This window comes from Rissa tridactyla, chromosome 11 (assembly GCF_028500815.1).
Source record: "Rissa tridactyla isolate bRisTri1 chromosome 11, bRisTri1.patW.cur.20221130, whole genome shotgun sequence".
Lineage (NCBI taxonomy): Eukaryota > Metazoa > Chordata > Aves > Charadriiformes > Laridae > Rissa > Rissa tridactyla.
In genome coordinates this window covers 1,027,253-1,040,373 of record NC_071476.1, presented here as the reverse complement: position 1 = coordinate 1,040,373, position 13,121 = coordinate 1,027,253, and the positions used below count along the sequence as shown (strand labels likewise).

General features: G+C 60.8%; 3 protein-coding genes across 5 annotated transcripts; 1 reads left to right on the top strand and 2 right to left on the bottom strand.

Moving 5' to 3' along the window:
* Nucleotides 1-197: 197 nt before the first annotated feature.
* On the bottom strand, nucleotides 198-2,949 carry NOP16 (NOP16 nucleolar protein). 2 transcript variants are annotated; one of them, XM_054217422.1, is made up of 5 exons: nucleotides 2,791-2,949; nucleotides 2,477-2,591; nucleotides 1,718-1,787; nucleotides 904-1,010; nucleotides 198-634 (listed from the first exon to the last, which is right to left on the bottom strand). In XM_054217422.1, the coding sequence occupies exons 1-5, from the start codon at nucleotides 2,895-2,897 to the stop codon at nucleotides 491-493; spliced, it is 543 nt and encodes a 180-aa protein (XP_054073397.1). In that variant the 5' UTR covers nucleotides 2,898-2,949; the 3' UTR covers nucleotides 198-490. The 2 variants fall into 2 exon arrangements, with proteins under 2 accessions (XP_054073397.1, XP_054073398.1); XM_054217423.1 differs by having other exon boundaries at nucleotides 198-470.
* Nucleotides 2,950-3,056: 107 nt separating this feature from the next.
* On the top strand, nucleotides 3,057-3,915 carry HIGD2A (HIG1 hypoxia inducible domain family member 2A). The gene is made up of 2 exons (XM_054217424.1): nucleotides 3,057-3,258; nucleotides 3,559-3,915. Exons 1-2 carry the CDS (start codon nucleotides 3,144-3,146, stop codon nucleotides 3,723-3,725), a joined length of 282 nt encoding a protein of 93 aa, XP_054073399.1. The 5' UTR covers nucleotides 3,057-3,143; the 3' UTR covers nucleotides 3,726-3,915.
* A 2,050-nt stretch (nucleotides 3,916-5,965) lies between these two features.
* On the bottom strand, nucleotides 5,966-12,937 carry CLTB (clathrin light chain B). 2 transcript variants are annotated; one of them, XM_054217419.1, is made up of 6 exons: nucleotides 12,665-12,937; nucleotides 10,914-10,960; nucleotides 9,478-9,595; nucleotides 9,071-9,182; nucleotides 8,596-8,649; nucleotides 5,966-8,100 (listed from the first exon to the last, which is right to left on the bottom strand). In XM_054217419.1, the coding sequence occupies exons 1-6, from the start codon at nucleotides 12,846-12,848 to the stop codon at nucleotides 7,929-7,931; spliced, it is 687 nt and encodes a 228-aa protein (XP_054073394.1). In that variant the 5' UTR covers nucleotides 12,849-12,937; the 3' UTR covers nucleotides 5,966-7,928. The 2 variants fall into 2 exon arrangements, with proteins under 2 accessions (XP_054073394.1, XP_054073396.1); XM_054217421.1 differs by lacking the exon at nucleotides 8,596-8,649 and having other exon boundaries at nucleotides 12,665-12,934.
* Between the last annotated feature and the right edge of the window lie 184 nt (nucleotides 12,938-13,121).

Here is a 13,121-nt window from a genome sequence, read left to right as displayed (position 1 = left end):
GAAGGAAGCAACACGTGGCCCCACTCCAACCTCTGCTGCCTACAGGGAAATCAGCAAAGGCCCAAGCGCCGCCCCCAGCCCCGTTGCTGCAGAGGGTGACATGCACCCCATGCCCGTGTCCTGCGGGTCGGCACCGGGAGCTCTCCGAAGCGGGACTGTGCCAAGCAAGAGCCCACGGGCAAGACACTCACACCAGCTTGAGAGAGCAATTTATTTTAACAAGGCAAAAGAAGTGCTGCCTGCCACACAGAAAGGGAGCGGCCCAGCACATTCGGTCCCAGCGCCATAAGCCACAGCCAAGAGTCTTTCACGCCTGGTTATTACTGTCTCTGTCTGATAAAGGTCTTTCCTCATCACCAGAGCTTTTGTGTAGCTCAGCTTGCTGGTGCTGAGCCTGTAACTGTCACCTGTTTGTCAGTCCCCGCTCAGTTCAGAATATGGTCACATCAAGCTTGCACTTGCAGGCAAACCTGAAAAAAAAAACCGGCAGTCACTGCACATCCATCTTTTCCTGCTTGAGTGATGCAACGAAATCCTTGTACTCCTCGGGATAGAAATTCTTGTACACGTTGATCTTTCTCTTAATCTGCTTGGGAGTATCCTGGTAGTAGTTCTTCTCGTCTCGAGCCATTTCCTGTGACGAAGGAGAGGGTAAGTCAGAGGAGCGGCCCCAAGAGCAAACACCAAACCAGCCCGGCCACGCTCCAAAGGCCCACCCAGGCCAGCTGCGATCACTGCCTGAGTCAGACAGGGATCTGGACAAGGTTCAAAGTGCCACTTCTTAACAATCTGCTGACTGCAAAACAGGATCCAGGACAGAGAGGATCAGCAATTCCCATCCTGCAGAAGAGCCAGGGGTGAATCGCTCCGGGTGCTCCTCTCTCTGGGACAGCCAGTACTCACCTTGTAGTTCTCCCCATGGTTCTGTATCATGTACCGCACGTAGTCAATGAGGTCTCGTGAGAGTGTGTTTGACTTCTTCTCAGGGAGACTGGCCTCATATTCCATCTCTAGGCAGAGGACAGAGACACCATGAAGCAGGGAGGGAAGCAAGCAGCACCTCAGAGGTCCCCAGCCTCCTCCCAAGATCAAGCCCTGCCAGTGCTGCAGAAGGGAGGTGACTCCATCTGCACAGCTCCACAGCTCGCACACGCAGGGCTGCTTCCCAGGAAAACAAACAAGACAAGAGCCCTCCACGTAGGCTGCAGGCATGCAGGCCACTGCGAGGAGTGGAGCCTTTCCGCCCGGGCTGCAGAGCGTGACTCTTCAGAGCTGCCCAGCCCACCACTAAAACATGCAGGGTACTGCAGCCACAGTTTCTTGTCACCCTGGTGCCCGGTTTCAGAGTGACAAGAGCCCCCTTGGGGCTGCAGGCACAAATGCTGCGAAAAAAGCAGCACAGGAGACAGAGGATACACAGCAACAGCAGAGCTGCTGTTCTGGCTCCCGGCACAGCTCTGTCCTGGCTGGGAACCCCCAGCTGACTGCTGCCAGTGGGGTACTGCTCTACAAGCCCACCAGCCTGGAGAGAAAGCGCGCCCTCCCTGCCCCTGGCACAGCACAGCCGCTAAGGACAGTCTGGCAGCACAGAAATGAGTGACAAAATAACCCACAGGGCCTTGGGAGAACCCCAAATGCAATGGCAGCGGTGCGGTTCATCAGGAAACCTGCCAAGGCTGGTGAAGCGCTCCCTGGGGAGGACAGAAGTGGCACTGACCGTTCACCACGTAGGGCTTCCGCACTATTTTTTTTCCTTGCCCTCGTCCATCGCTTTCCACCTCCATCCCCTGTGTTAAATGAGAGAGAAGGCAACTTAAGAAAAGCATGTTCAGAAGAGAGACAATTCCCCATATATTGCTCCCAAAACTGCAAACTGCTTCACAATGTCTGCAAGGACCAAAACACCTCAGCTGGCTTTAAGCAGAGCCTTATTTGCGCCATTCAGCTAGCCCATGGGCAAACCTGTTGCACGAGCAATACTGTGTGAACCGAGACAAGTGACAAACAAGGTCACGCCTGTTTTTTTTTCCATGAGTGTGATGTTTCATGGGGCCACCTTTCGCAGTACCCACCAACGCAGGCAGGCTGGGCTGGCGCCGCTGTGCACAAAGAAGCTTTCTTTGTTATCAGAAGCAACTTGGCTGCCGCGTTCCCAGCCCCACCTCTCTCTGGCAAGTCCCAAGAGAATGACTGATGTTATTTATACTTGTTCTAAAATCCATTACTCCTCCGTGACACTGCAGCTCGTTCCCACGCTTGCATCTTGGCGACAAAAGCGTATTGATAAAGATAGGAGGCCCATCCGCCTACAGAGGCTGATCCAGAGCCACCTGATCCACGCTCCAAGGCGGGCTGCTCTCCACGCTGCTTTTCCCCAGCCTGTCCTGGGGAAAGGCCTGGCCTCCCACCCCCCCGAGAGGAGCAGCCGCGGCCGAGCCCCCCCTGCCCTTCCCCGGCGGGCCACGGCCACACTTACCAGCAGCTTCTTCTTGGGGATGGGGACGGCCTTGTTGGGATCCTCGGCCAGGCCCATCTCGGCCAGGTTCTGCGCCACCGACTTGGTGGGGTCCCAGGCATGGCGGATGTGCGAGCTGCGCGGGGAGAGGCACCGGCATCACGGTCACCCTCCCCGCGCGGCGGGGGGTCCCCCCTCCCCACAGCCCCCACCCAGACGTGCGGCAGGTCCCCCCCACACGCACCCCGGGGCACCCGCTCCCACACGGCGTGGCGGGCCCACGCCCGGTCCCGCGTCCCCCCGCGTGCCCACCCACGCGCCCTCCGCCGCCTCACCAGGCGATGCGCGGGGCGGCGCGGCGGCGGGCGCTGCGGTAGAGCCGCTTGCGGTTGAGATTGTAGGAGTATTTCTGCCGCCGGCTCTTCCCCTTGGCCTTAGGCATGGCGGCACCACGCTGCTGCTGCCGAGCGCCGGGCCGGGCCGCGCCGCGGGGCACCACGGGAAGTGTAGTCCCGCTCCCGCAGCACCGCCCTGAGGGCCTGCCCACTGTGGACTACAGCCCCCGGCATGCCTCGCGGCGGGCTACTGGGAGCTCCCCCCCCCCCCGCGTCCATTGGCCGTGCGGCGCTTCCTGGCTACGGCAGCCGGGGAGGGCCGCGGGTGGTCACCTTCGCTGCCGGCCGCAGTCATGGCGGCCGGGCCTCCCCCGCCGCTGGAGCCCAGCCCGCTGCCCGTGTTCAGCGAGGAGGGCTTCGGGGACAAGTTCCTGCGCAAGACCCGCGAGAACCCCCTGGTGCCGCTCGGTGAGGGGGCAGGGCCGGGGGGGGAGGATGATGGGGAAGGGCCGGGGCGATGGGGGCTGGCGACGGGGGAGGGCAGCGAACAGCGGGTCGGCTCCTCATGGGCCCAAACCCGAGGGGCTGCCCTCGGGGGGGACATGTCCCTGCTTTGAGGGTGTTGTCTCACAAGCCAGCAATGCTCAGGTGCGGGGGGATGTGGGGGGAGATGTGGGGGGGGGGATGTGGGGTCAAGATGGAGGTGTGGGCCTCACCTCACAGCCCCAGCCCTGCTCCGCTGAGCCCTCTCTCCGTCCTTCTCTGCAGGCTGCCTCTGCACGGTGGGCGTCCTGACCTACGGACTGATCAGCTTCAAGAGAGGCAACACCCGTCGGTCCCAGCTGATGATGCGGGCACGTATCCTGGCCCAGGGCTTCACCTTCGCGGCCCTCCTGGGAGGCATGGTGGTCACAGCCATGAAATCTAAAAACTGAAATCAGGGAAGAGAGAAGCTGCGGCCGCAGGTGTGTGCCTGCTAGCCTGTGCCGCAGCTGGCAGGGTGGATTCTGGCTGCGGATGGAGTTTTCCCAGAGACAGTTGTGGTGCCTCGGTGGAGCTCAGAGAGGCTCAGTGTTCCAGAGCACTAGAAATGCAGCTAATACACCTCTGTGATTTAACCTGAAATTTGGGCTGTGGCATTTTTTGCTTCTCCGAGAGCTTATCCTCCTGCGACACCAGAGGCTGCGCCTCACTAAGGCTCTCCACCCCCGTCAGACCTCTTGGTATTGTCACAGTCTGTTAAAATTGTGTCCTGTGGGTCATGGTCTGCACTGAGGTGTGGCTTTAGTCAGGCAGCGCACCAGCATTTGAGAAATGATCTGGCTGCGTAGGAAGGAACAGCTCTGTTTATGGCTTGATCCTGGCAGGAAAGAGTCCATAAGCAGCGGGTGAGTTGTTTGGGGAGAATATGTAATCTGTTCAGTTGCAACCGGTGAGTAATAAAGTGAATTGCAGCGAGATTCTGGCTGATGCTGGATTGCAGAGCATTGAGAAGCCAGAAGAGTAAACAGTGTAGGAAGGAAAGGGAGCGGGCACGGCTGCCGTGAAGCTGTGGTGGTGCAAGCAGGACACAAGAGATGTGACTCCCTGCAAAAACAAGTTGGGAACTCACATTTGCAAAACAGGCCCTGGCTGCGTTCTCTGGGACGCGCTGCTGCTTCAGCTGCCTTTGCTGGGAAGTTGGTTCCTGCGCAGCTCGCTGCTTTTTGTGAGTTGGAACTGGCTGCTGAGCAAGCGTCCTCTTCCCGAAGGGAGCTGCAATGCCTGTGTGTCGTGACAAACATCATCATGGGCAGCTCTGAGTCCTGCTGTTGGCATTGGACCATTTGGGTCATACCGGGGGTGTTTGGTGGGCAAGGGGGCTTTGCTCTCCCACGTCAGGGCTGCACAGCAGGGAGGAAGTGGGGCCGTTGGATCTGTTTGCTGTGTGGCTGCAGCAGCTTGTACCTGCCTGTATGAGGAGAAGAAGCTGGGCTCCGCACAATTCAACGCGAATCAAGAGAAGCCACTTTAATGCATTTTAACCTGTTCTTTTATACATTATCACTAAGTGTTCACGCGCTTTAGCAATCTCCGATTGGTTTCAAGCCTTGTTCATGCAGCAAGCATGCGAGCCCAGGCGGTAGCTGGTTGGTGCACTCAGATCCTGTTGACCCTGTCTGGGTCTCATCGTGTTCCCTTTATGCCGGTGAAGCCAGCGCTTTTCTTCCTCTTTTTGCTCTCCCAGGGTGACCTTAACTGGCCTTTGTTGGGGTCATTGTTCAGTCCAGGCTTTCATATGGCTGGCTCACATGGCCGTTTTCTTCTAGATACAATCCCACACCTGTAGGCAGAGAGTATCTCTGCAGGGGAAGGGCGCTAACGATGCTGCGATGCCTCCTCACTTTGAGCTGCGCGGGGCATTTCCAGGCTTTGCCCTCTGGGTGTCTTCATGTTGGAGCCTCTGCCCCGGCCCTCCCTGGCCTGCGGTGGCTTTGCAGCCGGCCGCCTGGCAGCTGGCTCGTGCCGCTTTGCCCTTACAAGCAGCTCTGTGGGACAGGGTGAGGAGTATAACTCACTCTGCCCATGAACGAGTGCTTGGTTTTTCCCATCTGGGGAATCGTGGTGCCGGTGGCCCTTGACAAGGAGAGGGGGAAGGCTCTCACCCACCAGAGCTGATTTCTGAAACGTGAGGGTGGGGACAAGCCATCGCCGGTGCTCAGCAGGGTGAGCTCCACCTCTGCACCAGGGAGCCCAGGGCTCTGCCAGCTGCAGGGCTGCCCGCATTCCCCGTTTGGCTGCCTGCTCAGCACGTCTTTCCCAGAAGAAGCCGCTTTTGGCTCCTTCGCTAGCACTTCCAGCCCAGGACAGGGCTGCGGGAGGCAGCTGGTGGGCAGATCGACCAGTGCAATCCCTTGGCAGCCCAGGGACGGGCGCGGTGAGCTGGGGAGTAGCTCAGGCCACCTGGACAAGCACGAGCTCACGATTCCTGGGGGCAGAGCAGAGCCCCCCAGTCCTGCTGCCACCACTTCTGCCCCAGCCTAGCGCAAATCCTCTGGCCCTTCCCCTCCCTATTTTTTTGCTGTAGGATGTGGTTCTCCTCCAGCCCCATCCTTTCCACAGAAGGCTTCATGGCTGTGGGTTCTCCTAAACACACACCCGTGTGTTGCTGAAGTGGAAAGACGACAGTGCCCCGTGGGATTGTAGATGTGGTTTATTGTCACAGGTAATTTGAACAGTCACAGATACCAAAGCCGAGGGGATGTAGAACAGCTGTGGGCACGGCTCCTCGGGAGCTGGCTGCCCCTGCCTGACATGAGGGGCACAGCAGCTGGGGGACCCAGGGGCTCGGCTGCCTGCGGGGCCAGAGGGACAGAGCACGAGGGGCGCTCCTGCCCCCAGCGCTTCCCGTTGCTCTGCAGTGAAAGGGAGAGGCAGGCAGCCAAATCCCGAGGTATCCTGCATTGGCGTCCATCCTGCGCTGCAGCAGAGCTGCCTACGCGTGCTGGAGCGCAGGGGGACAGAGTAGGAGTGATCAGCCCTACAGACAAGGGGGCACGATCCCAGCACACAACACCAAGTGACTCCCCACGCACCCATTTCCCTTTCCAGCCCGCTGCTGAGCCCCTGCCCCAGAGCACCCCGCGAGGGCTGCAGCAGCAGGGCAGGTGACCTTCCTGACTCGCAGAGCCATAGCTGCAGGCCAGCACAGCTCTGCACACTTGCTTTATCAGCTGAGCAGGGCTCTGCAGTGAGGCTCAAGCAAATGTTTTGTGGGCTTTGCTCCATGTCCCCCCAGCGCGCTGCTGCAAGCTCTTCCCAAGCCCCCAGTGGGCCAGAAACATGGCACAGTGCACACAGGCCTCCCCCTCTCCTGCTAGCTGGAGTTCTGCATGTTTCAAGGACTGGGACTCCGAGCCAGAGGGGCTGGTTGCTGATCCCACCAAGCAAAAGAGAGAAAGCTGGTGTTTGGGCAAGAAAGCTTGTGCCTTGTAGGGCAGGGAGCGCAACTGCGGCATCTCACCACGCTGCCTTAGGTGTGCAAATCCAGCAGGGACCAGAGAGGAGCCCACAGAGCAGCTGCAGACAGACGCGCGGCTTGTTGTCCAGGGACGGCACAAACCCCAGCACCAGAACTGCCCAATCCTGCTCTGGGCCCCTGGGTTAGGGAGCTGGAGGCTCAACCTGCCCCACAGCAGCTGGACCTTCCTACCTGCTTCCCTGCAAGCACACAGCCTCTGCCTCCCATCCTAGTAGCAGGGAAAGGAGCAGAGCAGAGCCAAGGGCCCCCAAAGTCTGGCACCCCACATTCCCAACTGCTGGTGGCCTTGGGGGAGGGACAGAAAACATCCTGCACACTCACCCCATGGCCCCTTCCCGGTGCCCTGCATCACCATGCTGCCTGGCACCAGCCGTCCCACAGGACAGACGGGACACAGACACTGCTACTGCTGCTCGGAGCCCTGACAGCTTTTCAGAGTGCGCAGCCAGGCTGGGGAGAGTCCTGCTGGGCTTGGGGCAACCGCTGGCAGTCCCGGCCCAGCCTGGCTGCCTGCACTTGCATTCCTCAGGCCCTGCAGCCGCGCTCCCTGCAGGACATTGTGATGCGGAGCTGAGTCAGGGCTGTTCCTCTGCCCTCCCAGCCCCGCAGCCAGCTCTGCTCTAAACCCCGCCAGAAAGGCAGACGGGTGCCAGGGGTCCCACTAGGATCACTGCCCTGTGGCTAAGACCCAGGCCCAGACGCGGGGCTGCCATGCCTACACTCACCCAGCACCAGGACAGGCGCAGGCAGGTTTACTCCCAGCACAGGGATGAGGTGGGGAACAGCGGGCGCTGTGTTCCCCCTCTCACCCAGCCAGGCCCCCGGTCACAACCTCTCACAGAGCCCAGGCTGGGGGCTCTCCCCCGAACTCAGCTCTGCCACCCAGTGTCGCTTCCCGGGAAATGCCACAGTAATAAATAAGTGTAGAAAGAGACTGATGCACCTTTTAAGCAAAGGAAAACCATGGGGAGAGTTACAACCAGTGACTCGAGCGCAGCCGAGGCACACACCAGGGAGAAGGGGGCAGGCAGGGTGAGGCCCCTCATGGGCTGGCCCCACGAAGCCGCCGGTGAGCCTGGCTTTGCCCCGCTGCGCTCCAGGCCGTGACAGGCGGCAGCTAGCGGGACAGGGGCGTCTGTTTGAGGGAGATGAGCACCGAGCGCATCCGCGAGACATCCTTGCTCTGCTTGCTGCTCTTGGGGTTGAAATCACAGAGCTGGGCCACCTTCTCCCACTCAGAGCCCGGGGTTTCCTCCTTGGACTCCTTCAGAAATGCTTCCTCTGAGGCCCTGTGGAGACATTGAAGGTTGTCACTGGCAGAACCCTTTCCAAGGAGACCCTCCCCTCTGCCTGGGAACCTTTCGTGTCCCTGCTTTGTGTCCCCGCTTTCTGTCCCCTTGCTCCAGCCAATGAGCTCGGCGTCCTCCGGGATCCAGAGACACACGATGCTCAAGGCTGCACTCACCCAAGACATCATTTGTCCAGGGGCACTGGGGTGTCTGCCTGCTCCCAAGACTTCTCCACCCCCAGAGCTATGCCCCAAAAGGCACAAAACCCCACGGCTTTGCCTCTTCAACCAGCCCCCACGGGGGCATTTCCAGGAGCTCCATTTGCCTCCTAAGACTCCACCATTTGGAGACGTTCAGTTGCATCGTCCTCCCTCCGGGACCTCACCAGGGCCCAGGACCTCCCAGCATCCCCCCTCCCCTTGGCTGGACAGCCAGTTCTGGGGCCAGGACCCCCAGACCCTGCGGGGCAGGATATGGTCTGTAAGTGGCACATACACATAGCCAATCACATCGGCGTCCGGCTGCTGGTAAAAGGCTTTGTCAGCGATCCTAGCCCCCGAGGCACAGACAAGAGAGAGAGCGCAGAGCAGACAGGCAGGCAGAGGGTTAGGAAGAGAGAAACAGAGAGGGGGTTAGCGTCCTCCCGCAGAGCGTGACCCACTCACCACACCAGGAAAACCTGCCCATGATGGCAGGGCTGCACAGACAGTGCCCCAACCCTGCCCCGATGTGAGGCCCACGCGGGGGGCAGCAGGCAGTGAGATCCCAGGGTGGTCCCAGCCAGGGCGGCTCTGCACAGCCACCAGAGCCACTAGAAGCCCTGGAGCCTCTCCCCTTGCCTGGCAAAGCTCTGGCCCTGTAGGGCTGGGCCCCACTGTGGGGAAAGAGGCTCCCAGACATCCCAGGAAGGCAGATCTGGCTGTACAGCAGCTCCTGTCGTAGCCCTCATGGCCATGCTACCCCGACATACCTGTTGTTTGCCCGGTTCTTCTCCATCTGCTCATTCTGACGCAGGTTCCACTCCTCCAGGTCCTTCTTGGCCTTCTCACGCCATTCCTGCTCAGTCACCTTCGATGCTGCATCTAAGGCCAGAGCAAGACAGACCCCATCAGCCAGACTGGCACCCACTGGGTCTGCTGGGCAGCCCCTCAGCAGGCAGGACAGCTGCAGCCCCCCAGGCCTGTCTAGTACTGTCTGAAAGGCACCACTGCCCCAAGGACCGCAGATCTTTGGCAGGGAACCCATGCAACGCAGCCTGGGGCATGAGACACCTCTCTGGGGTGCAGCAGGGTCACTGCCAGATGAGAGACCCCAAGAGGCCCAACTGCCACGTCGCAAGGTGCCACGGGTGTGGCCACACATGGCCTTGGGTCTCACCCAGCTCCTCCAGGCGCTTCTTCTGCTCCTCCCTCCACTTGCGGATGCTCTCAGGTTCCTGGGTCAGCTGGTCAGCCTTGGCTATGGCTGCGTAGGCATCTGTGGGGCCGTTGGACTCCTGCAGGAGATGAGCACCTCGCCATCAGCACCAGCTCCTCCCACAGCCCAGCTCAGCCACCTGGAAGGGCTGGCAGCGCAGGGCAGGACTCCACGCTCACAGCACTCACACAAGCCAAGATAGGAGGTAGGGCGGATGACACAATGGGACATCTGGGACAGTGCTGCTTAAGCTGCTGTCCCAGCTCCAGATCCTGTCACCCAGAAAGAATTCCCAGTGTTCCTCTCCTTGACTTGCTGCTCACTGCCAACACAGCTCTCGCACCCTCTGGGCAGCCCCACAGCAGAGGACAGCCACCGTTTTTGTGACGTGCTCCCCAACAGCACTGGGCTTCCCTGGCCCTGACTGGGGCTGAGGCAGCCCCAGGACTCTGCGTCGTTACATGCTTGGCCCCAACAGACGGGGAGAGCCCAGGCAGCACCCAAGGGAGGTACCACACTCTCCACGGACACCAGCCTGCAGGCAAGAGCCTCCCTTGCTCCTCTGAGCCGAGCTGCCTGTACAGCTCCCGTCAGATCCAGCACCACGCTGGCTCAGCGCCGCTCCTAACACCCTCCACTGGCTGGGATGCCCAGCCCGACACCAAGCTCAGCAATGGGATTAAGGCTTTCCTCCGAGATCCCCAATCTAATTAAGTCTGTCCCGTTTCTGATGTGATTATCATCCCGCAAACTAGGCACAGGCAATGCACATGCCACACTGCTGGGCACTGAGCGGGGTGAAGCGGGGGGGGGCACTCAGACACAAGCTGTGCATCCTTGTCAGATGCATGCACAGCTTCTCCTGTAGACAGCAGAGCTGGCCTTCGAGCTTTCAGAAGGAGCTGAGACCCAGGTGGGTGGCCCCCACGAAACACCCTTGGCCATGGGGCAAGTGAGTTTAATGGAGATGCTGCAGAGTCAGCAAAGCGAGTGTCCCACGGCAGCCATGTCCTCACTCCTGCCTCTGCCAAGAGATGCTCCTGACTGCCCCGAAGGACTCCAGGAGCTACCCAGGCTGGAGAGAGGGGGCTTCTGTAGGGGATGGAGGATTTGTCATCTGCTTTTAGGGCCTAGTCATTCGTTCAGGGCACAGGCCACCTGCAAACAGATCTGGGACAGGTCTTGAGAGGCAGGACCAATCTTCTTTGAGCAGGGGTGAGAATGGGGCAGCCAGGACTCTCAGCCGAGCCCCAGACCTTTCCAGGGGCACCATAGCTGTTCTGCAGCTGGATAGCAAACTCCAGTCAATCCTGGACGCAGAGCAGAGGAGTGCTGGCTCCATATCCACCCAGTCTCCCTTAGCACCACTGGGCCAGGATAAGGGACTGAGCTCTCACCTGAAAGACATCTCCATTGACAGTGGCTCCTCCATTCTGGAAACCAGCTAGAGAAAAAGTAAGAGAGAAAGAAAAACACAACTATGGCAGCTGCAAGTAATCCTAGAGGGGCTGCTGTTCACGAAACAGAAGCAAATCAGTTCCTGAGATTTTGGCTGTGCCATTTCCAGCCCAGCACACCCATCCACCACAGCCTAACATACATGGGCCAGGCCCAGTGGTCTCCTGTCCTTGGTGGGATTCAGCCAGCACCTCTCTCTCTCCTAGACAAGCCTCTCCAGGCACTTATGTCTTTACGGTGTTTTCACTGGTGTTTTATCTTATCTGAAGACTAAGGAAACTGTTCCAGGCATGAGGCCGGACACAGGCAGGCACACTGATTGTAGAAAGACAACCTGACCAACGCCAACCAGCAGGAAGCCAGGCAGAGGCTGCCGATGGACACAGCCAGCTGACCCAGAAGCTGTCGGCCCAGTGCCCAGCAGTGCAGGGCTGTGAAGGGAAGGCAACCCTGCCAGGGACAGAGCCCACAGGAACACTGCAGTGTGCTCCGCCAGGAGAGGAGGGCTGGCGTGTGCACCGAGGTTCTCGAGAGCCCACCTGGGGGGATGCCCCTAGGACAATCTGCAAGGTTAGGGCCGGGAATGAGGCACCACTGACACCCACAGCTGGGGTACAGCTCATCTCCCCCCCAGCCCCACAGAACTCTGAGAGCTTGCCACCAGGCCAGCCCCATGCAGAGGTCCCCGCTGCTGGGAGAGAAGAGGCTTTGAAGGAGGCATACTGCAGGCCCTGAGCTCTCCCCAGTGACAACCACACGGCTTTTACCAGCCGGCTAGCTGCGGGCACGGGCAGCCGCACAGCCACGGCACAGCTCAAACAAGCACCATCCCCACAGTGCTCGCCCCCACAGTGCAGTTCCGACTACACCCAGCTCCAGCCTGTCTGACTGCATTTATCACCATGGCTGTCAACACTTCTCCAGGCCCAGATCTGCTTTTGCGGCCCTGCGTATGGAGAGGTGAAACCACTGCTGCATGGAGAGCACAAGGCGTCCCTGCAGGCCTGGGTTATGGGAAGGAGCCAGAGTATTGTGGCAGCAGCGTCCCTACGTCCATGCAGAGAGCAGACCCTGCCCCTGAAGATCAGGATTAGCACATTCTACCTGCAGGGCCTGGGACCACAATGCCACAGTGGAAATGCCTTCCATTTTGCACCCCAAAGGGCTCTCCTGCCTGTGTGGACAGTGACAGGGCTGTCACTGCTCCTTAGCTCCGCCTGGATGCCTCTCACACTGACCTAGCTGGGGGCACTCAGACATGGAGATGGGAGTCCATCCAACTGAGGGAACCCAGCCTGAGCACACGGGGGGAGAAATCACCCCACAGCTGTCATGTCCCAGCTCAGGATTCACCCCACATCCTGAGGCTTGAGAGGGAACCCCAACATCAAGCCCTTTGTCACCAAGCACAGGCCCCGGATAGTCCTTATGGGGAGGCAGGCCTGATCCGCTGGGGAAACCCTGCTGCCCGCCCACTGGGGGTGCAGCATGGACCCCATCACCCACTGGGGATGCAGGGCATCCTGCGGGGAACCCCAGCCCCGCGGGGAGGGGAGCCTGGAGGGGAACCCCTGCCTGCCGTGGGTACAAAGTCCTCCTTTACACCCATGGGGGTGGCACGACAGCCCGCTCCGTGCCCGCCGGGCGCGCAGCCAGCGGACCCCCCGGGCAGGCCCGGCGCGGCGCTCACCCGGTTCCGGCGGGGCCGCCTGCCCGGCCGGGGCGGTGGCCGATTCGCCGTCGGTCGGCCCGAACCCCTCGTCGTTCTCGATGACGGCGATCTCGCTCTCCTGCTGGGCCAGGAAGGCGGCGGCCGGGTCCTCCTCGGCGCCGGCCCCCTCGGACGAGGAAAAGAAGCCGAAGTCGTCGGCCATGGCCCGGCCCGTCCGCCGCGCTCCCGCTCCGGCTGCTCGGCTGGGCTGGGCCCGAGTGGGCCCGGGCGGAGCTGTCACTGCGGCGGCGGGCGGGGCGGCCGCCTTGACATCAGCGACGGGGCGGCCCCGCCGGCCGCGTCCCGCTTCCCCGCCTCCCGGCGCAGCGCCAGGCCGGGAGTCGGTCGCAGCTCGCTCTCCGCATCGCCGCTGCCGGGACGGGACGGGCGCGGCCCCACCGCGGGCATGGAGGGCCGGGGCTGCTCGGCCGCCTCC

Coding starts and splice junctions, on each gene's coding strand:
- NOP16 (XM_054217422.1), bottom strand. CDS start 2,897: ATGCCTAAGGCCAAGGGGAAGAGCCGGCGGCAGAAATACTCCTACAAT. Junction 2,592..2,790: donor GCCGCCCCGCGCATCGCCTG/GTGAGGCGGCGG, acceptor CTCCCCGCGCAG/CTCGCACATCCGCCATGCCT. Junction 1,788..2,476: donor TCCCCAAGAAGAAGCTGCTG/GTAAGTGTGGCC, acceptor CATTTAACACAG/GGGATGGAGGTGGAAAGCGA.
- HIGD2A (XM_054217424.1), top strand. CDS start 3,144: ATGGCGGCCGGGCCTCCCCCGCCGCTGGAGCCCAGCCCGCTGCCCGTG. Junction 3,259..3,558: donor GAACCCCCTGGTGCCGCTCG/GTGAGGGGGCAG, acceptor CCTTCTCTGCAG/GCTGCCTCTGCACGGTGGGC.
- CLTB (XM_054217419.1), bottom strand. CDS start 12,848: ATGGCCGACGACTTCGGCTTCTTTTCCTCGTCCGAGGGGGCCGGCGCC. Junction 9,596..10,913: donor TCAATGGAGATGTCTTTCAG/GTGAGAGCTCAG, acceptor CATCTCCTGCAG/GAGTCCAACGGCCCCACAGA. Junction 9,183..9,477: donor GAAGCGCCTGGAGGAGCTGG/GTGAGACCCAAG, acceptor CTCTGGCCTTAG/ATGCAGCATCGAAGGTGACT.